At 45.1% G+C, this 25,635-nt stretch overlaps 1 protein-coding gene and 1 long non-coding RNA gene across 2 annotated transcripts; both read right to left on the bottom strand.

Moving 5' to 3' along the window:
* Window positions 1-15,022: 15,022 nt before the first annotated feature.
* Window positions 15,023-15,467, bottom strand: LOC139833387 (uncharacterized). The gene is made up of 3 exons (XR_011749057.1): window positions 15,381-15,467; window positions 15,223-15,303; window positions 15,023-15,096 (listed from the first exon to the last, which is right to left on the bottom strand). It is a non-coding gene; the product is annotated as an uncharacterized lncRNA (long non-coding RNA).
* A 1,665-nt stretch (window positions 15,468-17,132) lies between these two features.
* On the bottom strand, window positions 17,133-25,402 carry LOC127301747 (UPF0481 protein At3g47200). Its single transcript, XM_051332015.2, has 2 exons — window positions 24,633-25,402; window positions 17,133-17,890 (listed from the first exon to the last, which is right to left on the bottom strand). Exons 1-2 carry the CDS (start codon window positions 25,290-25,292, stop codon window positions 17,189-17,191), a joined length of 1,362 nt encoding a protein of 453 aa, XP_051187975.1. The 5' UTR covers window positions 25,293-25,402; the 3' UTR covers window positions 17,133-17,188.
* Window positions 25,403-25,635: the final 233 nt, after the last annotated feature.

Raw genomic sequence — 25,635 nt, 5'->3', positions numbered from 1 at the left:
ACGGGTCTGACCGGGTGCTGGACCGGCCTGGACTTCTTCTTCTCCTCTCGTGCATGCCTCCCGCTCCTCCCTCGCGCATCCATGAGATATCTTCATGTCCAGCTCCATGTCCAGCTTCACGTCCATCTTGACGTCCGTCTTCACGTCCAGCTGCTCCTCTACTCCTCGTGCGATGCTTGTCTCCTCTTGATACCTGATGACACATAAGTAACAGGACTTAGGCAGTATAAAGTTCTCATCAATCAAAGTATCGTTTAGAAACAAATTCACCTGTTGTTTAAGTAGCTTCGCACGAGCCCTTGTAATTGGTCCAATCCGAACTTCATCGGACTTGAGCTTCACAGCAGATTCATCTTCATTTGTCAATGACGGAGGTAGTGATGTAGTAGGGATGTCCTCATCATCTCCCCCCCCCCCCCCTTCAAAAGGCGTCGACCTCGATGCTCCAAGGTCTTCTCCGTCATATGGTGTCAAATCAGCAACATTGAAAGAATTACTGACACCAAACTCATCAACTGGAAGATCTATCGAGTATGCATTATCATTGATCTTGGCAAGCACTTTGTAAGGACCAGCACCACTAGGCTTCAACTTAGACTTCCGTAGCTTCGGGAACCTATCCTTGCGAAAATGTACTCAGACCATATCACCAGGCTTGAACAACATGTCCTTGCGCTTCTTGTTCATCCTTGCAGCATTGCTCTTGCCTTTCTTTTCAATCAACTCTTTAGTCTTCACATGGATCTTTCGCACAAAATCTGCCCTCTTGGATGCCTCCATATTAACTCTCTCATGTATGGGCAAAGGCAACAAATCAAGTGGGGTAATGGGTTTGAAACCATACACCACCTCAAAAGGACACATCTCCGTGGTAGAATGTACCGCCCTGTTGTAAGCAAACTACACATGCGGCAAACACTCTTCCCACTCCTTCAGGTTCTTCTTGATCATGGATCTCAATAGTTGTGACAATGTTCTATTCACCACTTCAGTTTGTCCATCAGTTTGGGGATGACAAGTAGTACTGAAAAGTAGCTTCGTCCCCAGCTTTCTCCACATCGTCTTCCAGAAGTAGCTCATAAACTTCACGTCACGATCTGAAACAATAGTCTTCGGGACTCCATGTAGTCGCACAACCTCCCTGAAAAACAGGTTAGCAATATGCGACGCATCGTCGGTTTTGTGGCAGGCAATAAAGTGTGACATCTTAGAAAATCTGTCCACTACCACAAATATAGAATCATGGCCTCTCTTAGTACGCGGCAAACCCAACACAAAATCCATACTTATATCCTCCCAAGGTGTAGTAGGTGCCGGTAAAGGAGTATACAAACCGTGAGGCTTAAGCTTGGACTTAGGACTTGTTGCAAGTAATGCATCTCTTCACATACATGTCCACATCCCGCCTCATCTTTGGCCAATAAAAGTGGTCAGCTAGCATTAGCAGCGTCTTCTCACGCCCAAAGTGACCCATCAAACCTCCAGCATGTGATTCCTGCAATAAGAGCAAACGCATAGACGATTCTGGAACTGTTATCGCCAGATTTTAACCAAGTCCGGAGATGGGCCGCGATTGAGATGGGCTAAGAGAATATGCACGTGAAATATTTATGAATCGGCCTTGTACGAGAATTTGGGCTAGATTGCCCGTGTATCTGTATATTATGGTAGATTTAGAATTAAGAGATAGAGTTTAGCTCGTACACGGTTAGGATTATTCCGAAAATAGGAAGTCCACGGACTATAAATATGTATCTAGGGTTATTGAGAAAGGAGGACGATCACGTTCGCAACAAACCAATCTAGGCGCATCGCCACCCCTTGTTTCGAGGGTTTCTTCTGGGTAAGCGCTATGTTGCCTAGATCGCATCTTGCGATCTAGGCAGTATCTTGTTTATTCGTTGTTCATGTGTTGCTCGTACTGAAGCCTTGTTGATGGCGAGCAACACCGTTATCATAGATATGTTATGGCTAGCATTGGTACTTTCTTGATGTATTCACTTAGTCATGCTACCCCTGGATATCTAGCTGCCCTTGCACCCATCTTAGGTGTAAGGGCAGCACCTTGCTTAGTCTTTATTTAGTAGATTCAATCTGTTATGGTTGTTCCTTGTTCTTCAAGGATTAGTTTGATATCCATATGGTTAGGCCTTGCAAACGGGTTGAATGATCCAGCAGTGCATCAGGTGTGGTTTGCTAGTCCTAGAGGGGATGTTCCGGGAATCAACTCTACGTTGGTTTTTAGGCCTTGTCTAGGGCTGGTTTTCTATTATCTTTCGTGTTTGCCAGGCTCAACTACGTGTAGGATGTTCCGGTTGTGTGGTGAAAACCCTAAATCGTCGTAGATCGCTTTAACTTAGTATTGATCAAGCAGGACCACCATGTTATCGTAGATCCAATATGAATCATGGGTGGATCGGCTCCTTGAGCCGATTCACAGGATAACCTGAGAGCCGATCGAGGCTCGTATTTAATGTTTACGTATATGCCATGCAGGAAACTAGTCGAAGCAATCCATCACCTTCCTGACCAGGTATAGGTCAGGTGGCACGCCCTTGCACCAGCTTGGACGTGTGCCGGAGCATTGCGGGCCGTCGCCCGAGGGACCAGGACCCACCAGCAGTCCTGGGAGCCTCCCGGCTCTCCGTGTTGCCCGTCGCTGCTCGCCGGTGGGTTTTGGCAGGCAACACATTCTGGCACGCCCGGTGGGACACTCTACATCAACTGCGTCAACATCTACAGCTGAGATGGCGGACGCACTAGTCACGTACGAAGATCTGACTGAGGAGCACAAGAAGAAATATGATGAGCTTAAAGCTCTCTTCGAAGCCGACCTCATCGGCTCTTTCGAGAGGACCCGTACACATGGCATTAGGTGGAAGGGGTTCTCACCTGAAGGCGCTCTCGATGAAGTGGATTTGTCTACCTCTTCAGAAGAACGCACCAGAGCTCTACGCCAAGAAGTTAACTACATGGTAGCTCATTCGCTACACCGTTATTCTGAGAGCCTGGTGAACACTTTCGAGCGCGTTGCGGTTCGCGTGGTTCAGGAGATCATGAAGCATCAGTATTCCCCGTCAGGACCTACCCTAGGGACTCACCAGGGAGAAATACCGTTCCAGACCAGACCACAGCTGCCTTTCTCGCTAGCAGCTCCAGAACCACCGGGTTCACCGGCGTACGTCGTCTACAAGATTGGAGGCGATGCTGGTGACTACCAGTTCCTGCATGAACCTCCTAAGGAAATCCCGCATGGATACATGTGCACGTACGTGCCAGATTGCAATAACTTGGCGCGCACGAGCCAGATTACAGCAGGAGGGATTTCTGGAGCAGCAGGAGGGATTACTGGAGTGGATGCCGATAAACAGGCGTGGCTAGCTAAATATGCCACTGCAACGAGTCATCAAAGCTCGTCCCCTGCAGCTCCTACAATGGACCAAATCAGTGCAATCTTGAGAGATCAGTTCGGGGCATGGTGTCAAAAAGGAGGGCAATCGGCTATTCCAAGCCGTACCCCAACGAATATGATTTGATTCCACTGCCGCCCAAGTATCGGCTCCCTGAGTTCTCAAAATTTAGTGGGTCAGATGGCTCTAGTTCAATTGAGCATGTGAGCCGATATTTGGCACAGCTGGGCATGATCTCCGCATCAGACCAGTTGCGTGTGAGGTTTTTCGCACAATCCCTCACAGGATCAGCTTTTGGATGGTACACCTCGTTGCCACCAGATTCAATCCGCACGTGGAAGCAGCTGGAAGAGCAGTTTCACATGCAATATCACTCAGAAGCTACCGAGGCTGGCATTGCCGATCTGGCGCAAGTGCGACAAAAGCGTGGAGAAACGGTGTCTGAATACATTCAGCGTTTCAGGACTGTTAGGAACCGATGTTATTCGGCTCGTTTGAATGAGAAAGAAGCAGTCGATCTGGCAGTGTTGGGCCTCGCAGCGCCGATCAAAGATCTGGCTTGCCAAGCGGAGTACACTTCACTGGCGCATATGGTTCAGAAATTATCATTATATGAGCAGCGCCACCCTGAATTGTATCAAGACAAGTTCAAACGCCCTATAAGCCTGGTTGAGACAGGAGAAGTTGAAGACTCTGCAGAAGACCAGGAAGTAGCTGTGGCTAAATGGGCTCGGGGGGCAAACCCCGTGTCCTGCAAATGGGTGAAGCTACAAGGGCCTGCAAAAGGGTTTGACTTCGACGTAAGCAAGGCTGAGCAGATATTTGATTTACTGCTTAAGGAGAAACAGCTGAAGTTACCCGAAGGCCATAAGATCCCTACGGTGCAAGAGCTGAACGGAAGACCATACTGCAAGTGGCATAACTCGCTCACACATACCACCGGCGACTGCAAAGTGTTGCGTCAGCGGATCCAAATGGCGATAGAACAAGGCCGCCTGATCTTTGGTCAGTATGCCATGAAAGTGGACATGCACCCATTTCCTGCCGTCAACATGGTGGAGTGCAGTCACTCCGTGAGGCGCCAGCCAGATTTCTCGTTCAGTATTAACATGGTAGGGCCTGTATACCACCATGGTAGGGACAAAGAAGAGAGCAGTCGCTCTCGTGGCAAGGAAAAGGAGGAGGCCGGCCCACATGACCGGCCCCGATATGATGACAAACGGTACGTCACCGAGGAACAAGTGAGAAGTGTGCGGTATCAACGACCACTCTCCGAGCACCTTCTTAACAAATATGAGCGTCAGTATGACCGACGCCGGCGGTATGACACAGCCGACGAAAGAGATCGTCGGTCTAGCGTAAGCAACAGAAAGTATCGTCGGTATGATAGAGACGACGAAGAAAAACAGAGTGGTTTTGGAATTATCATTACCAAAACCAGGGGGGCATGTGTTATCGCCGGATTTTAACCAAGTCCGGAGATGGGCCGCGATTGAGATGGGCTAAGAGAATATGCACGTGAAATATTTATGAATCGGCCTTGTACGAGAATTTGGGCTAGATTGCCCGTGTATCTGTATATTATGGTAGATTTAGAATTAAGAGATAGAGTTTAGCTCGTACACGGTTAGGATTATTCCGAAAATAGGATGTCCACGGGCTATAAATATGTATCTAGGGTTATTGAGAAAGGAGGACGATCACGTTCGCAACAAACCAATCTAGGCGCATCGCCACCCCTTGTTTCGAGGGTTTCTTCCGGGTAAGCGCTATGCTGCCTAGATCGCATCTTGCGATCTAGGCAGTATCTTGTTTATTCGTTGTTCATGTGTTGCTCGTACTGAAGCCTTGTTGATGGCGAGCAACACCGTTATCATAGATATGTTATGGCTAGCATTGGTACTTTCTTGATGTATTCGCTTAGTCATGCTACCCCTGGATATCTAGCTGCCCTTGCACCCATCTTAGGTGTAAGGGCAGCACCTTGCTTAGTCTTTATTTAGTAGATTCGATCTGTTATGGTTGTTCCTTGTTCTTCAAGGATTAGTTTGATATCCATATGGTTAGGCCTTGCAAACGGGTTGAATGATCCAGCAGTGCGTCAGGTGTGGTTTGCTAGTCCTAGAGGGGATGTTCCGGGAATCAACTCTGCGTTGGTTTTTAGGCCTTGTCTAGGGCTGGTTTTTTATTATCTTTCGTGTTTGCCAGGCTCAACTACGTGTAGGATGTTCCGGTTGTGTGGTGAAAACCCTAAATCGTCCTAGATCGCTTTAACTTAGTATTGATCAAGAAGGAGCACCATGTTATCGTAGATCCAATACGAATCGTGGGTGGATCGGCTCCTTGAGCCGATTCACAGGATAACCTGAGAGCCGATCGAGGCTCGTATTTAATGTTTACGTGTATGCCATGCAGGAAACTAGTCGAAGCAATCCATCACCTTCCTGACCAGGTATAGGTCAGGTGGCACGCCCTTGCACCAGCTTGGACGTGTGCCGGAGCATTGCGGGCCGTCGCCCGAGGGACCAGGACCCACCAGCAGTCCTGGGAGCCTCCCGGCTCTCCGTGTTGCCCATCGCTGCTCGCCGGTGGGTTTTGGCAGGCAACAGGAACACAGAGTTTGTTAGCTCTAAACAAGAACCCATCATGTATGTGATATTTGTCCCATGCTTTACCAAGAGCACATAAGCGATATGGTTCAGCAAAATCATGATCAGTAGCATACAAATCACATAGTACTTCTAAGCCAGGAATTTTAACATCAAGTTGAGTTAAAAGCATATTCTTCCTAGATAGAGCATCAACAACAATATTATCTTCTCCCTTCTTATGCTTAATAATGTATGGAAAAGACTCAATGAACTCAACCCACTTAGCAAGACGCTTAAGCAAAGTAGATTGTGCTTTCAGATATTTCAAAGCTTCATGATCAGAATGTATGATAAATTCTTTTGACCACAAATAATGTTGCCAAACCTCAAGAACTCTAACTAAAGCATACACTTCTTTATCATAGATAGGATAGTTCAACTTAGCACCAGAAAGTTTCTCAGAAAAATATGCAATTGGACGATCCTCTTGCATCAACACACCACCAATTCCAATACCACTAGCATCATATTCAATCTCAAATTGCTTATTGAAATCAGGAAGTGCAAGCAATGGTGCAGAAGTTAACAATCTCTTAAGTTCATCAAAAGCATGATCTTGGGTTGCGCCCCACTCAAAAACAACACCCTTTTTAGTCAAGTCATTCAAAGGTGCAGCAATAGTACTAAAGTTGGGCACAAATCTTCTATAAAACCCAGCTAGACCATGAAAACTTCTTACTTGACTCACATTCATGGGAGTAGGCCAATTTTGAATAGCTTCAATTTTAGACACATCTACTTCTACTCCATGCTTAGAGATAACATAACCCAGAAATATGACCTTATCTTTGCAAAATGTGCACTTCTCAAGATTACCATAGAGTTTATTATCACGCAACACTTGCAAAACATGTCGAATATGTATAGTATGATCCGATTCATTGCGGCTGTAGATTAATATGTCATCAAAATACACAACCACAAACTTGCCAATAAATTCACGCAAAACATGGTTCATTAGTCTCATGAAAGTGCTAGGTGCATTAGTCAAACCAAAAGGCATTACTAACCACTCATATAAACCAAATTTTGTTTTAAAGGCTGTTTTCCACTCATCCCCTTCTTTCATCCTAATTTGATGATAACCACTACACAAATCAATTTTAGAGAACACAACAGCACCACTCAATTCATCTAGCATATCCTCTAAACGGGGAATAGGGTGACGATATTGAATAGTGATATTGTTTATAGCTCTATAATCTACGCACATACGCCATGTACCATCTTTCTTAGGAACTAGAATAACAGGAATAACACAAGGACTAAGGCTTATGCAAATATAACCTTTGTCGAGTAGCGCTTGTACTTGCTTCTGTATCTCCTTCGTTTCTTCGGGGTTCGTTCTATATGGTGCCCGATTGGGTAGCGAAGCTCCGGGAATCAAGTCGATTTGATGCTCAATACCTCGCAATGGTGGAAGTCCTGCGGGTACCTCATCCGGAAACACGTCGCCAAATTCCTGCAAAACATTAGAAACACCAAGAGGAAGAGGGGTCATGTCGTTAGAAACCAAAACCGTACCCCTGTACAAGAGCACAAGAGGCATGGTTGTAGGATCCTCACTAAATTCTCTCATGTCTTCTTTGGTGGCTAATGAGACTAAGAAATTCACTCTCTCACTTTTCGTTATATCGCTCACAACATTACAATTCTCTCGCCTATCTAAAGAAGCATCCTCCAAGTTGACTTCAACTTTCTGATGAGACTCATTGACAATTTGCTGTGGTGTCATAAGCTGTAAGTTAATTTTCTTGCCCTTGAACTCCAAGTGATATGTATTGGCACGGCCATTGTGTTGCACAGAATTGTCATAGAGCCAAGGCCGACCCAATAGTAGGTGACACACCGTCATAGGAACGACATCGAAATCAGTGCAATCCTTATACGGTCCAATAGCAAACTCAACACGCACCATGTGGTTTACCTTCATCTCACCATTGTCGCTCAACCACTGAATATAGTATGGATGCGGGTGCGGTAGATACTTTAACTTCAGCTTGGTACACAACTCCTTGCTTGCTAAATTGCGGCAACTCCCGCCATCAATAATGACCTTGCAAGCCTTGTCAGGACCAACTAAAGCCTTTGTTGAAACAACTTGCAGCGCTGAGTAGATGCACTAGGCAACACATTAAGAGCACGCTGCGACACAACAATGGTGCGAGCATCAGACGGATATGCATCTTCACCATCAGTGTCATAGTCATCATCTTCTGGAGCATTAGGATCAGCATCATCTCCAGTATCGTACTCATTGTCCTCATTGATAATCATGACTTTGCGGTTAGGACAATCCCTCTTGAAGTGACCCTTGCCACCACATGTATGACAAGCCATATCACGGTTACGCGCAGTAGACACATTAGAGCCACTCGTACTTGCAGCAGATTCGGACTTCTTTGTGGTAGACACATTGGAGACCGGCTTACTAGGCGGAGTAGAGTAAGGGGCGGAGCACGTCGAAGGCGCCGACGCCGTAGATGGGGCCGCGCGAGGTGTGAAACGCCCAGCTCCTGTAGCTCGACCTTTGATCTTTGCTTCGTCAGCCAACTGTGATTCAGCTTCTCTTGCATGATGTAACAATTGATTCATATTGGTGTAGCTGTAGTGACGAATAATGCCTTTGATATCATACTTCAAACCGTTGAGGAAACGCTGCATTGTCATCTCAAGAGACTCACGGACACGGCCACGCTGCATAAGCATCTCCATCTCCATGTAGTATTCATCCACAGTCTTCTCACCTTGTCTCAATAGAGTCAGCTTATCATATATATTTCGCAAGTAATTTGTAGGCACAAAGCGAGAAGTCATTGCCTCCTTCATGGCACGCCATGTGCGTATAGGTTGCTCACGATCCTCTTCGCGGTTACGAACAAAAGCATCCCACCAACGCAAAGCATAGCCATCAAATTCGGAAGAAGCAAGCTTGATCTTCTAATCTTCAGTATAATGTGGATGTAAGCTCCATAACTTCTCAATCTTAAACTCCCAAGTGAGGTATTCTTCAACGTCAGCTCCTCCTTCAAACTTGGGTATAGAAAACTTGGGCTTACCCATTCCATCTTCCTCATCTTGTCCACGACCATTGCGGCCAAGTGGAACCCAACCACGAGGACGATTACCGCGTGGCGCATCACGAGCATTGTGTGCATCATCTTGAAGCTCAGGATCGTCATCATCTTCTTGTTGTTGTTGCGCGGTCAAATTCTCAACAGCTAAGCGCAAATCAGCAAGACTGCGCTGTACATCTGTCATTTGATCTTGTATTGTAGTGACAGTCACATGAGTAGCATCCAGCTTTTGGGAGATCTCTTGGACCGTCCCCTTAAGCTCCTCATCCTGAGCGCGGAATTCACGTCGCATCTCATTACGAAGAGCCTCATACTCCCTCCATGTGATGATATCAGCATCACTCTTGTTTTCCTGGTTAACAAATTTATGATCACTAGCAGACATCGTTAGTAGATTAGTGCACTAAATCAAAAATATATGGTGGTACTCTCTCAACTCACTCAGCAACTGATAAGAAAAGGAGATCTTACCGTTCCAAAGTAAATTAGTGTTGCTTACCACTTGTAGTAACAACTAGTGCACGGATGTAGCGAAGCGAATATCAAGGGTATAAGAACAAATCACACGGCAAAGCAGGATATATGTGGGGCTGTAGGTAGGCTACCTATTTGCATCAATAACAAGCTCTAGCGCTGATCGTAGACAACCAATGATACTCACACAAGGCGATATAATGGGGCAATGCAACTATATGTAGGAAAGGTTGCAATGCACTAGAGAGACGCTAGCAAAACTCAACGAGACAGGCACAAGATTGCTCAACTAATGGTGCAGTAAAGTAAACTTAGGCCTTCACTTGATTCGACTAGCACTTCACTTTTCCTTTTTTTGTATTTTCTCTTTGTATAACACACGCAACTATGTAGCTCTTTTTGCTTCTTTTCAATTTTCTATTTTTTTTATTTGTATGACACAACTCCTTGATAACACGGCCAACAAGATGTGCAAAGCACCAAAACCCTAACGAGCAGCATGTCGAGCGGTAAAACTAGTCTCTCCTGGGGAAGTTCCTAGTCACTTTATATCGATAGGCTGTGTCTATGGTTGGGAACAAGCGCACTATACGCTATGTGGACTCGGAGTAACAAAACTGAAACTAGATAATAATAGAGACTCAAACCCTAACAATAGTAGATGCAAGAAAAAGATACGCAAAAACAACTACGAAAAGCAACTAAAACTCGAAATTAGTGCAATCTAAGGCTATGGCAAACCCTAACCCTAATATTTTTGGCTTTTTCTGGATAGGAAAACACTCACAACTCAACTATGGGGTGGATTGTGGATGGCTTACCGATGAAAACTGGAAATCTGATACCAAGATGATATGGGGTGGCCCGATCTTCTCAGTAAGCAACAGTGGTGATGATGATCACGGGGCGATAGCAGCGGAGAAACACGACGATGAAGTGGATGATAACTTGTATGACGCAACGAGATCTCTCGATTGGTCCCTGTCACCGATGCAACAGCTCTTAACCCTGCAAGATATTCGCAACTACACACACTTGCGCACGTAGCCGCCGACCACGAAGCGGTAAGTTGCAACCGTCTAATTCCCAATGGAACAGCAGATCACACAAGACTTTTTCAGGATCTACACAATATCAAGCAATATGGTGTAGGGATTCAATAGTTTTGCTAAAGCAAACAACTAAGAACTAGGGTTTATCTTAAACGTGGTCTCAAGCAGCTAGGGGGGCGTCCAAGGCACTTATATATGCGTCCGGGACAAGTTCTGGTCAAAAAGATACAAGTAAAACCGACCCAGAATAGATCTGGTCGAGACAGACTAGGACTAGTCCGGTCTGGAATCCGGTTGACCGGGTCAGAGACCGGACTGGCTGGTCTGGACCGGGCCCTGGACCGGGCGGCAACCGGAAAGTTCGCAAAACTCCGTCCGGTTGGCCCTGGTACGACGCCCGGTTGGCGCCGGGGTAAATCTGGTCTGCCGCCCGGTTGGACCGGGCCAGGGACCGGGCGCGCCGGTGTGCCAACCGGTCTGACCGGGTGCTGGACCGGCCTGGACTTCTTCTTCTCCTCTCGTGCATGCCTCCCGCTCCTCCCTCGCGCGTCCATGAGATATCTTCATGTCCAGCTTCACGTCCATCTTGACGTCCGTCTTCACGTCCAGCTGCTCCTCTACTCCTCGTGCGATGCTTGTCTCCTCTTGATACTTGATGACACATAAGTAACAGGACTTAGGCAGTGTAAAGTTCTCATCAATCAAAGTATCGTTTAGAAACAAATTCACATGTTGTTTAAGTAGCTTCGCACGAGCCCTTGTAATTGGTCCAATCCGAACTTCATTGGACTTGAGCTTCACAGCAGGTTCATCTTCATTTGTCAATGACGGAGGTAGTGCTGTAGTAGGGATGTCCTCATCATGGGGCCTCCGAGAAACTTTTACGGGCCACGCCACCGTTTCGGGCTCTGGTCTATAGCGCATTCGGCTTGAACCCGTAAATCCGCCGGAAAGTTCAGTTCCGGTGGGGTTTACGGGTTCTGTTAGAGATGCTCTTACCCATTGAAAGCTTCCTGAAAATACCATCAACTCTCATCCCCAATGCCCGTCGTCTTGGTGGAATCTATGGCCACAGCTATTCCGACAAGGTACGAAGAAATCAGGGAGATTTTCTTTTATTGCTATTGGACCTATCGCTAAATTAAACACCAACTACAACGAAAACATACAACTTACTAGGCTGGTCATAGTGGTAGGTATCATGTAGTAGTATCATGCATATAATATTTGCGTGGTGATACTATGTCTAGAGTGGGTAGTATTAGACTAATCACAATGGGGAGTATCATATAGTACTATCATGCATATGTTATTAGTATATGATATTATCTTCACAATGCATAGCATCATGTAGTACTATCATATGTTACATGTATTTAATGATTTGTAGAATCTCAATACAAAAATATGTACAAAATTTGTTTGGCATTAATTTTTCTAGTGTATGTGCTATGATACGGTATCTACCTATGAGACTACTCATAGTGGAAGTAACTTCGCTAGTAACTAATCAAATTTGCTTATGTGACATTAAGTTAATGATGACAGATTAGAATAGAGTAACATAACTAGTTACTGAATATCACATTTTTCAAGATACAATGAGTCTACAAGCTAATTAATGAAGACATCTATGATACTACTTTGATGTTACTAACCACTATGAACATGTTACTACTCTATGTTACTTTCTACTATAACTAGTCTGATACCATTATCATCTCTTTCATCATTAATTGATGTGACACATTAGCTTTTTTTCATGCATGTAGTTCATGATACTAGCTATGATACTCCCATTGTGAGTAGTCTTATAGAGTAGTATCATAGCCATGCTATATTATTGCTTTTTATAATTTCAATGCAAATTTCTGTACAAGATTTGTTTGACATTAAATTTTCTCGTGATATGCGTTATGATACAGTATTCACCTATGTTACTACTCTAATCTCTTCCCTCCTCCTTAATTAGCTGCCACATCATCATTTTTTGAGATTAATATGCATGATACTAGTTATGATACTAGCATTATGGGTAGCCCCTTCAAGGTGTTCCCGTTCCCCACTAGCTAGTCGAGCGACTCACCACCATCGCCCGCAACAGTAAGAGCAACTCCAATAGTGTAGCCGGTTGTTGGCTATAAGAAAAATATTTTGTTATCTATAGTCAACTTGTAGCTAACAAGTATAATAGTTGGCTATAAGAATGCACTACTTTCTCAATGAATGACCCATCTTTCATTGACACAACTTGCCTAGGAGCATGTGCTAGAGCTAGCTCTTGCATGAGAGCCCATTTAGAGCAAGTACAATAAGTCCTAGTCAGCTGGCTATAAGGATTAAAATAGTATATTATTGCTTAGTTGGAGGAGAGAGAAGAAGAGTGGGCTCTTATGCAAGAGCTAGCTCCAGCACATGCTCTTAGGCACTTTGTGAGAGTGAAAGGTGGATCATACTTTGATATAGTACTACATTTTTATAGCTCACTATTGTATATGTTGGCTCTAAGTTAACTATAGATGACATGGCACGTAGCTTATAGCCAACAACTGGCTATACTATTGGAATTGCTCTTACACTAGTCATCAACCCGTACGACCGCACGGGACGACATGGAAAAGGATCAAATGGCATGTTAAGTTTTACAATAAAAAAAAATTCTCCTTAAACGGAAAGGATTTTTTAGCTAATATTTGTCGGATAGCATTGTAGATAGCATGAACATTTATAGTTGATATATATATAACCTTTTAAATAGATAATATACATGCAAATCAAAGAAAACAAAGGGATTAACAACTTGATACTTTAAGAAATGAACCACTCAAGTGTCCCAGATTGAGTATTCAAATAAAATAATGACACTACCTCCAACTTTAGTTCTTTGGCTGAAACTAAATAACGTGAGCTTTTTTGGGTTACAACAAAACCTGTTGGGATACAAATTATTTTCATAGTCTTCTGTAGGTACTATAATTTCTAAGAAACCCTTGGTTTAGAATTTGTTTAAGAAATAATTCCCCATGAACTACCTTTGATGCCTTGATACGTAAGTTTTGTCAAATATAGGCCTATTAACGAAATATTGGTCGTACACATGTAAACCTATATCTGTCCAACAACCTTATGCAACAAAAACCGAAAATAAAATTTTATTCAGTTCAGTGATGCCAAATGGCTTCGTGGTTTTGCTATGATTTTGTGTACACAATTTTAAAAATTGAGGTTTCCTAGCACTGAGGTTTTAAAATATGAAATATTTAGCATCCTTGTTCTAAAAAAAAATTACTCACCACGAATTACCTAGACAGAAAGCAGACGTTATTGTAGGCGAGAAAGAGGAGGCTGCAGATGTACATTGGCATATCCAGCCTCTCTTGGGGTACAACACCACGGTGATGGAGACGTTTAAGCAACTCTAGACCTAATTCAATACGTATTCGGATACTCAATCAGACATGCGGAGAAGAATTTTCTTACCCCCTCCATTCTAAAATAAGTGACTTAGTTTTATCTAGATATAGATGCATCTAGACATATTTTAGTTGTAGAGAAATATGTATCTAGAAAAAGCTGAAACGCTAATTTTAGAACCGAGGGAGTACCACATTTTTATATAAGGAAATGAGACGCTACTATTGATGCAATAGTGGAAAACCTGCAACACTTAACCTTTCTAGTACGATTAAATCAATGCCAGTTACGTCGATTCAAATTATGTGATGAACATTAAATTTGCACATGAATAGGTCATTCACTTTGAAACAAAATCACCATCTCTCCCTTTGTTTCTGGTTCCATCAAATAATAGCATTTAGCTAACAATAACACAGGGAGATAACTTGTACAAAAAAATTATGATGTCCCAAGTACTCGATTATATTGAGCATATATATATTCTTATGGATATTATATTGCTCTTGTGTAATGTCATAAACCTTATATAATTTTGCTAATTAGGCGGGATAAAGATATATGTTGGGAAAATATAAATATGTACGAAGTAAATGTTAAGCAATCCACATATATTAACAATGTATGTGATTTACATTAAATCTTAGACTTGGCCTATATAGGGGCTTCCTCTTTCTCATATAAGTTCAGATGAAATTCTGAATATGAAAACATAGACGTGACCAAAATATAGTAACACATTTCATTACTAAGTAGATCAGTTCGTCATTTATTTTGATGCTGAGTTGCGGCCTACAATTAATTATCCTTGAACTTATAATATTTGTTTTCGACCTAACACTATCCTGTGGTTTCATAGGAGGTCAACTGACAGGAAATCACCAAATTAACATTAAATTTTGAAGTCACCTAGGGAATATCTGATCAAAGCAAGGAAAATACTTACTTGAACAAAACCGAGCATTGCGCATTTGGCTGGATACGTTCTGTATGCAATGGTCCTCAGAACTGGTGTAACCTGATAAATAAAAGAATTTCACGACTAACCCAACCGGAAGAGTGCATTGATCTCCATAATTTGAGTGCTTTTAGCCCTGCCATACCCACGCATACTGTATCAACAAAAATCCAATGACAAACTAACCTATCCGCTTGTTCCAATCTAGGTGGGCTCGCTATTGAAATTATTATCAGCTTGTCATATGTTTCCCCTGTGCCGTAAAATCTGAAAAACACTAAAGATAAGATAGGGCGATAATATAAAGAGAAAATTTTAACTGAAAGAAACCGATAATAACTCACCTACAGATAAAACAAACAGGAAGTTGAGTACTTTATGCAGTGAGTTGTAAGCACTTCTAAGGATAACATGTGAAATGAATCTCCTCGATGCACTCTATAAAGCCACAAAATATTAGAGATACATTAAGATTTTAGTGATACATTTTGTAGCCATTGCTTATATGTAAAATTGTACTCCCCTTCGATCCATACTAATTGTAAGGTTTTAGTTCAAATTAGGTCAAAGTTAAACTAACCCCAAAAATTACTATCGATCAGAGGGAGTACTAAATATTCTAAAAACTATATGTGAACTCTTGATCCTTTCAGAATTTTTATTTTCATATTAGAGGTATTAAACAAAGTGGCATCTATTTCTTATGAAGTCAATGATTTAAGCATCAAAGTTTTAAATAGAAAGCTATTTCATGCGGTCTTAAAAGGATTTGAAATATTCTTTTGTGCAGTTAAAGAGTAAAATTTTAATATGTACTGCATTTTTCTCTAAAAAGAAATCAATTTCCATATGAAGCAATAAGAGGAGGCATACCGCTGAAAACCAATGTGCTGTAAAGCCTGCCCGTTCTGCCAGATTGTCGAGCCCTGATCAGTCCGACTGCTACTCAACATAGGCAATTTCTTCGGCAAGCATGAATCGATAGGGCTAGATACCGCACGCTGCCGCTAAATCTGGTATTGACATGAACGCCAGCTACATGGATCCAATCATTTTCAATATAGTGATCGTAACTGATACATACCAGAGTATACGGTATTGGCACGTTATCCCTGTTTTGATCGGGCGTGCTCAGCAACTACCAAAGATACTCTAGAAAATTGAAACACAGCTTCCTGGGAAATTGGGGATGGCCAGGTTTATAGGGTAGTGGTCGTGGACATCACCATACCTGAGGTACTGGGAGCTGGAGAGCCTTTGGTCGAGGGCCACATGCTAACTTTGCATTCTTAGCAAAATCCGCGTCCTGTGCAGTATTACCTACATGACATGGAGGGAACATGGTGAGAGGCAGTGCATGGCATGAATAAGTCTGAGCCTTGGAGGTGATTCTAGAGATTGATTATTTGTTGAATAGATCTCATCGCGTAGCACATGGGCATGATGTGGCGATTAGGGAAGCGAGAGGAGTCCTGATCGGAGGTTAGGGAAGGAGGAGATCTGAGATTCTGGACGCGACTTCTTGCAACGTTTTTTTTTGTGAAACTTCATCCAGCGGTTATTCTTCCATGATTAGTGTGATCCGATGGACAAAATTACTAACCGCGAGGATTAACGTGGAGGCAGTTTGGGAGTCTCCAATTAGTAAATATAAGATTTTCTTTCCTCTTCTCTCCTCCAACTAGGCACAAATATATTATTTCTATTCTTGTAGCCAGCTTATTATGAATTATTGTACTTGCTCTGACCGCGAGAGGTTGCCTCCAATGCTAGCCTTTTGCGCTTGCCTTCAATGCTGGCCGCTTCGCCTCTTGCGCCGGGATTGATGGTGGCCGCCTACCGGTCCTTTGTAAGAGAAGCATCCGCACCAGCAATTCCCCATAGGCATCGCCGTTTCCACCTCCAGTCCGCCTTGCACGACAGACTGCTGCCACCACCCCAACTGACTGCTTCCCGCGCCACCACCACCGTGCGCGAGGGAGATGAAGCCCTGCCACCGCTGATGCCAACCGGGCTTCGACCGACGACATAGGGGAAGGGGTGGGGAGGGGCTGGAGAACAGCGCCGCCAGGAGATAGTTCATGAGCCAAGTTGGATAAAGAATACATGCATACTTAAATACAAGCTATAAAGATTACAAGGTATATACTCATCATGGCTTATAAAAAGGCAGAACAGTATACACCGTCTGCAAGAGGGTGGCCACAAGAAGGACGACCGCAGCAACGAGGGAGATGAAGACCCAGGGATTCCTGAGGTATCTCTGTATGAAATTGGCTCGCCATCTGTTCCACCTCATCCTGCAATGGGCCTTGACCTGCCGCTGCACGTCGTGGAGCCTGCTAGACGGACTCATCACTCCTCCCTTGTTCAGCGTGTTGTTGAGCAGCTTGGCTACCTCCTCGTCGCTGCCCAGACCACACTCGATGATGTTTTTGGATCTCAGCAGCGCCACGTCCTTGGCGGAGCTGATGATGTTGTCCATGAAAATCACGTACGCCGTCACGTCGTTGCCGGCGCCGGGGTGAAGCCGCTCGAACGCCATCAGGTTGAGGAACTTCTTCTCGGTCCTGTCATCCACCCTGATCGCCGGCATGCTTAGCACGCCGCGTTCGAAGTGGACGTCGAGGAGGCTGTCGGTATCGCTCACCCTGAAATGGATCCCTGCCTCGTAGATCTCCATCGCCGAGGGCATCACGTACGCCGTCGATCCGGTGCGTTCTTGGTGGTCGCCGTGGGTGAGGCTTGTGTACAAGATGTCCAGAGGATGGAGTCCAAGGTGATTGATCCCAACCAAGTGCCGCCGCCACGGACAGAGAGAATCCAGCACCAACCTGCTCACTCCTGAAGCGTTCTATAGAAATCAGTTGACATCAAGTTAGAGCAAACACGGTCGTTGCCTTAATCTCTATATTATGGCGAAAAGGGCGATAATATCATTGTTTTTCCAAACAAAATGAACAGCTTCATGTAATAGTTAACGACCTACTGAATCTGACTTTATCCCACTACGCAAGGCATCTTTCATCATCATTCAACTAATGTATGGATTATTGTCAACTTGTACTAGTAATACTAGCTAACATTCTGGCGTGCTTGTTGCTAGAGGTGTACATTGCTGACCCTCAACGTCTCCAGCCCTCTTTAGTTCAAACAAATGAGCTAAGTTTTCTTAAACTGATGTGATTTTTAGAAATTTAGTCCATTTCACTGAAGTAAAAAAGGTTCGCCAATTTGCACCCCTATGTATTGCACAAGTAACTCTAGCAATCATCTGACATAAACTTGGAGTTAACATGGATTATTTTATTTTTCAAAATGGAGCTACACATGGATATGATTGATGCATTTATCTTTATTATTATGTTTACGTGACCACGTTGAAAATATATTGTATTATAAAAGTTTAACAACACTAATGTCTAATGATCTGATTAATCTGCGTTACTACAATATTATACCATGACAAGAGTACAGATCTATGTCTTCTTTCATCTGATTATCGTATAAATAACTTAATGGAGAAAACATTGTCGCATGCCTTTTATTCTTACTACAAAATACGTACTAGAAAATTAACTCTTTAAACAAGCAAAATGTGTAATTAATAGGAATAGCTTTCTATGTTCTGGAGCCCATCAACGCAGATTAACATTTGATAACTGAAAACTGCTATATGTGTGTGTGTGAGTTCCAACAAATATCTGCAAAAATCATGTTCTTAAAACTTCAATAGATGACATTTAGACACAAAGTGGGTCTTAATTATGCAATTTTTACCACTATTTTTACAAGAACAAATTTTATATGTTATGAAAATATATTTATGACAAAATTAAAGGTACATTTTCACCTTACTAATGTAAATATTTATGTATCACTCTTCAGAGTTAGAAAATTTTGACTACACGCTTTCTCGGAAGTTATCTACTTATGAACAGGAGTATATATTTTTTCGAAACGGGGGCAAAAACTTTACCCCAATACAATAATTAAGAAGAAGTTTTTGACAAGATAGTCTGAACCGAAACCGAAAAAAATACAAGCAATTACTCTCCCGACATAATTTCACCAAAGCTCTTTGCGTCCGCACACACCCACAACCTAGCTTCCTTCTTAACGTGATCAAGGATGACTAAAGGTGGCGCAAGCTTGTTGTGAAAGACGTGGGCATTGCGTTCATTCCAAATCTTCCAAGTGACTAGTAGCGTGAGGGTAGCGATGGCTTCGCGGTTAGGCGTAAAGCTACCCGTCATGGTGCTCCACCAATGCTTTATAGAAAGACCTTCCCATTGGGTTGGTTGTATATCAGGGATGCCCAACCAATCCCGAATGAAGCTCCAAAAACAGATGGTGTAGCAACAATTTACAAATAGGCGAGTCCATCGTTTGTTGGCAAAGAGGGCATAACCCACAATTTGGGCAGCCTTGGAGGCGATCTGCGGTCCAAATCCCATTATGGTGGCCCAAGCTTTCCAAACAATTTTGTATAGGATGGAGGTGATGGAGCTAAGGAATCGCACCTCATAGGCCGACTTGGCTGAGTATTGTCCACTTGCCTTCCAATTAATCTCGTCTTGAACCTCCTCACTAAGTTGCACGTCTTGTAATTAAACCCAAAGGTCGACGCATTGTGAGAAATGTTACATGGTGAAATTATCTTCCATCTTGATTTTTCCCACCCATGCACTCTATAATGCAAGGCCTGGTTAACCTTCCAAGTTTTTCTTTGTTAGATTGCGAAGATGAAGGGTGCAATATCTTTTGGTTTCTTCCATTAAGCCAAGGATCCTCCTAAAAGGGCGTCTTGCACCCGTTGCCAATGGTGATGGAAGTGGCGGCATAAAAGATATTCATGTTTTTTCTCGGAACATGGGTTGTGGCCATTGTGGGATTGTGGCCATCTGCTTTTTCTTGATATATGATGCATGCTTTTCAGTTAAACACGGTATTTTGCACTATATCTGAACACGCCACTGACATGCTTCGGAGTACTTGAAATTTTTCATAATATTCTGCCTGTATAAAAATGGGGGCGTTTTATTTCAGAAGCCAGAAGACGGAATTCGGCTTCTAAACTAGCAGTATCTAAAAAGCATGCATATGATATGAACACAGGACACAACATTTGGGAATTCCTATTCGTATTTAATAATTTGCTTATAACACCTGAGCTGGACAAAAATGGACAAAAGTGCACACGAACAACTTACGATAGAATCCATGGATGTCCAATAATACACCACATGAAAAACAGTAGACCACGTATAGAACCGATCATCCTTCTCAGATTGGACCAAACACCCTCCCTAGATTGCTTTCAACTACTAACAAAACAAATACGTGATAAATATGAATATACTATCCTGATCATATTCTAAAAGCAACATTGTTAGTTAATACTGTATTTGCAAGCCATTAGAAGTAGTACTATTTTTTCCAGCCACGCTGTGCTGAGGATCCTAGTTTTTCTATGATCGGAGTCTATCCATTGATTTACCAATTTGGTACAGCCAACTAGTTTCTATTTTTAGCTATTTTCACTTGATTTCATGAAAAGACCAAAGTTAAAGGACTGTACTAGACAGCGAGGCGCATGTTTTCTGTCTCGCGCGGCGGCAGATGGCATGCGTTAATTCACCTTGGTCAGTGCTTTTTTCCTTGAAAACGGCCCATCCTCCGACTCGACAGGCACACATGGGGGCGCAGCGCAGGCAAGACTCCACACGTAAAAAAATATATTGATGTTGTTTGTTGTGTCCTAATCACCTGCAACTTCTGGCCATGCGTACGTGGAGTTGGGGCCGCGCCGGACAAAAAATGCTTCCAGCCGCGTTTTTTAAAGTCGATTTTTGTCCGGCGCGCCCCGATGCGGTGTCCGGCGTCCCGAGCCCGTCCCTGTCCCACAGGGGACGCACCGGGCACGCCGGACACAACGAAAAGCAAGGCGGACTCCCACATGTCGGCGAGTATTTGCATAAACCGTTGATTCGCGCCTTTTTTTCTCGTCGCTCCTTCCTTCCCACGCCTCCCACTCCTCCGCCGCCGCTGGACTTGCCGGCCGTTTCGGCGTCTGATCTCTTCTGAGAGTCGGCACCGTCGTCGCGGCTGGCGCTCCCGCCGGTCGTTCCGCCGCCGCTTCGCCATCGCGTCCCAGAACGCGGCGTCAAATCCGCCCCACCTCCGCGCACACAAGGTACTCGATGACTTGCCAGGTAGGCGCGATTGGCCGCTGTTCGTTGCCTCGTCTGCCTCGGCGCAATTTTAACCATTGATTTTGCTTTAGACATGGATAGCGACGATGAGATGCTTGCCCTGCTGCTGGAGGACGAGCAAGCCTTCGACGACGACCTCCGGGAGCATTTGCTGATCATCGTGTCCCTCCAGGACATGCTTGACGCCGAGGCGGAGAAGAGGAAGATGCCGCGCCGCGGAGGATCAAGGCCGGGGAGAAAGAAGTCCAAGCCCCGGCAGAGGATGGAGGGGCATACCATGCTGCACAACGACTACTTTGCAGATGGTGCAACACATGAAGACAATTTTCGGCGCCGGTATAGGATGAGCAAGGGTCTGTTCATGAATATCCTCCACGGCGTTCGAGAGTTCGACCCCTACTTCAAGCTCAAGCTCAACGCTGTAGTCGTTGTCGGGTTCTCGTCGATTCAGAAGTGCACCGCCGCCATGAGGATGTTTGCATACGGAGCACCTGCCGATACACAAGACGACTACCTTCGCATGAGTGACTCTACTACCATTGAGTGCATGTACAAATTTTGCCGAGCTGTGGTGGAAAAGTTTGGCAAATACTACTTGAGAGGACCAAATGAGGAAGAGACTGCAAGGATCATGGCACAAAATGCTGCCAGAGGATATCCTGGAATGCTTGGAAGCATCGATTGCATGCACTGGTCATGGAAGAACTGCCCGTTTGCTTGGCACGGTATATACAAAGGGCGTCATGGATATTGCAGTGTGGTGCTTGAAGCTGTGGAAGATTATGACATGTGGATTTGGCATTCTTTCTTCGGCATGGCGGGATCACACAATGACATCAATGTGTTGCAGCAGTCTCCGGTGTTCAGCAGACTAGTGGAAGGGCATGCTCCACCATGCAACTATGAGGTCAATGGCCACCAATATACCAAAGGGCTATTATCTAGCCGATGGTATATATCCAAAATGGGCCACTTTTGTCAAAACAATCTCGAATCCATCAGGTCTGAAGAATTCCCACTTTGCTACGTGTCAGGAGGCTTGCAGGAAGGATGTCGAGCGGGCATTTGGTGTGCTTCAAGCACAATTTGTCATTGTCCGGTACCCTGCTCTAAGCTGATCTCACGACCAAATGTGGGAGGTGATGCAGGCTTGTGTGATCATGCACAACATGATCATCGAGGATGACCGCAAGAATCATGCCAGGACACATGTTGGTCCCTATGAGTGTGAGGGCCCTCTTGCGGAGGTTGATCATGAGTTGCCTGCAGATTTTGCTGATTTCCTCGCCATGCACGCAGAGATCCGTGACAGCAATGTTCATGATCAACTTCAAGCTGATCTCGTTGAGCATTTGTGGAGGATCAAAGGAAATGTCACGGCACCTTGATCTAGCTCTATTTATTATATTTGTTTAGTTGTTTTATTGTTTGTTGTATTTTAATTTGAAAACAATCTCCGAAACACATATTTATTCCTATTCTATATTTGATAAATGGTTGTGTGTTAAAAAAGCTTTTAAAAAATGTTTGGGGGACGCGGCTGGGGAGCGATGTCCCCCAAACGTGGCACGAACGAAACACGTCCCCCAAACGCTCAATCCGGCGCGGTTTGGGGGACGGTTTGGGTGACACGACTGGAGATGCTCTTAGAGCACGGCCAGTGTCCCAAAGCGGTTTTCAAAGCGCCGAATTGAACGCTTTGGAGTTTGCGCCCCTCCCTGTTCTAGGTGTTCGCCCTGCCGATGAGGTCGATGGTGTTGCGCATATCGGCGCCGTAGCACGCTTGGAAGAAGTTCCACCCCCACCATGCGTTCGTTGCCAGTGGGGACCCAGGTGGGATTGGTGCGCTCCTCGGGCTTCAGGCGTAGGCGCTGGGCCCTGGCGGCGGCGGGACGCCGATCGCGTTGTCCGCCATCTTCCAATCGCCGCTGCTTGGCAGACGCATGTCCGTCAGGACATGGTAGCGCGCGCTGTATAACGCCCCCGCCTCCGCAACGGTGAGGTTGCCGCGCCCGAAACCGTTCGCGGCGAGGATGTTCATCCAGCCAGACGAGATCAGCAAGATCTGGGGGCAAGTTGTGGTGCCGCCGTCGAGATAGCGTCGCGAATGGTGTGGAATGAACGAGAAGAAGAGGTCACCTTTTTATATAGCGACGGCAGGCGAATCGGTAGCAAGAGTGTTGGTCGCAAAAACGACGTCGCGGATGGCCACACGGCCATGCGCGACGAGACGCTTCACTACGTCGGCTGGGAAAGCCGCGAGGCCATTATGCCACTTAATCAGAGGTAGGCGACGGATTGAAACTTCCGTGTCAATGACGCGTTGGGTCCGCCAATCACGACGCGTTTCTGTGCTCCGTCCGGCACACCCGCATCATTCTATGTGAAACGGGGATGGCCTTAGAGCACGGGACACCGTACTAGTCCGCACCGGGTGAAAAGCCTCTTTAAAATACACGGCTAGAACGATAAAATAGCCGGCGCGTCCTAAAAAGATTTATGGCCGCTTCAAGGGAAGCCAACTGAAGATACTTTTACATGCTTCGAAATTTAGTGTTCTTTGCCTCTTTGCTACTACTCCACTGCAGCTACTCGTGCAGTGGACTCCATGATTACCTCTACAGGAATCAAGAGATAAAAAGAGAGCCTACAGATCGAGCTATAGAGGGAGGGGAAAGACTCAAGGCAGGCATCGCACCTGCCGGCCTCCACGCGCTTTTGGTTATCTTTTTCCAAAATTAATTAGCTCCCTCAAATAAGTTGTCTCTTTCGCGCATATCAACCCCACTGGCCGCCAATACTCATGTCTTCATCCGTCGACGTCTAGAAGGAAAGACATGCGTCTAGTCTAGGTCGGCATGCAACAAAACTGGCTCCTTTGCGACGCATTGTACGCATGGAAAAAAATAGCGCGCTATTTCAACGCTAATAGCACGCTATAGCGTTTCTGAACATGCCACGCTACATCATTTCGGCGCTATAGCGTGCTATAACGCGCTATTAGCGCGCTATAGCACGCTAATAGCGTATTTTTTGGGCGACGCTATTTTGTTATAGCGCGATATTTTTTTCCTTGATTGTACGCCAATTAATCTGAACCCCAGGCCGAGCGACCAATAAGATGAAACTGAACCGCTAAGAGCCTAAATCCATTTAAAATGCAGCTAGCTAAGCTTTGGTCTCGATCACTGCGTTAAGTATAATAAAATTCTTTCTTTTCGAAAAGTAGAAAAATCATCATCGTTAATGATTAACTGGGTCGAGATCACAGATCAGGGACAGTGAGAGATCTAGAATCTAGAGAGAGAAGGGGATCGGTTTAATCAAGAAGGAAGCAACAACGAGAAATTAAAGAAGGAAGAGAAGGATAGGGTTAATTACCTGATATCTGTCATGGTCCAGAACAACTAGGAGCCTCTGGAGAAGGAGGAGCGGCAGCTGGTTCTCCACGACGACCATGTCGGACTGGATGTAGTTCCAGAGGTAGAGGTATCCGTACTTGCTGAAGACGGGGTCGTTGGGCGCGTAGTCCTCGTGCACCTTCCCCCGCAGCGCATCCATCCTCATGGCCTCCACCAGGAAGCAGCCGTCGGTGACCATGAGCTCCACGAAGCGGTCGCTGTTCTCCGGGCCGCGCCACTCGTCGCCGAGGTCCTTGTATGCGTCCTGGAGCTGCTGCGTGACCTCGGCGACGGCGGCGACGAAGTCCCGCAGCGGCTTGCCGGAGCGCTTGACGAGGTGCACGACAGCGCGGCGCTTGTGCTCCTCCATGGGGAGCAGCTCCTGGTCGCCGTGGTGGAAGGGGCCGAGCGAGACGAGCTCCGGCTGGTAGGACTTGCTGTTGTGCAGGTTCCGGATCCGCTCGGGGACGCGGTAGATGGAGTGGCGCTTCCAGCGCACCATCTCCACCGCAGGGTCGATGTTCATGTCGCCGATGGTCTTCTCCATCTCCACCACCCAGCTGCTGCAGCTGCCGGGGGACTCGGACTCCCTTGGGTACTGGACCTGGACGACCCTCAGGCCCAAGGTTGCCTCACCCATTAACTGTTACACCCAGCTGGTGGAGGATGTGGTTCTGGAATGCATAGCACTCGGTTCATCTCAGTGAGCTTTGAGAGGTCTCTATACTATGGAGAACGGAGGGGCAGGCAAGTTGCACGTACGAAATACAAGGACCACGGGCAAAGCCGGACGGGGACGTGATGGTGCCCACACTAATAGTAATAGAGATGTTGCTGATCGTCTTCGTTAAGGTATCTCCAACGGTCCGATATATTTGGGATATAAAAAAGGACGTGGTTAATTTCCGTTCGATCGGAAATTAGCTTAATTTCCGGTTAACCTAGTTTCACGTGTAATTCACGTGCAACTAGGAAAAATGATA

The sequence above is a fragment of the Lolium perenne genome, chromosome 7, assembly GCF_019359855.2.
Source record: "Lolium perenne isolate Kyuss_39 chromosome 7, Kyuss_2.0, whole genome shotgun sequence".
Lineage (NCBI taxonomy): Eukaryota > Viridiplantae > Streptophyta > Magnoliopsida > Poales > Poaceae > Lolium > Lolium perenne.
Note: the sequence above shows the minus strand (reverse complement) of the source record. Positions and strands in the feature narration are given on the sequence as shown.

Coding starts and splice junctions, on each gene's coding strand:
- LOC127301747 (XM_051332015.2), bottom strand. CDS start 25,292: ATGGGTGAGGCAACCTTGGGCCTGAGGGTCGTCCAGGTCCAGTACCCA. Junction 17,891..24,632: donor TGGACCATGACAGATATCAG/GTAATTAACCCT, acceptor TGATTTCTATAG/AACGCTTCAGGAGTGAGCAG.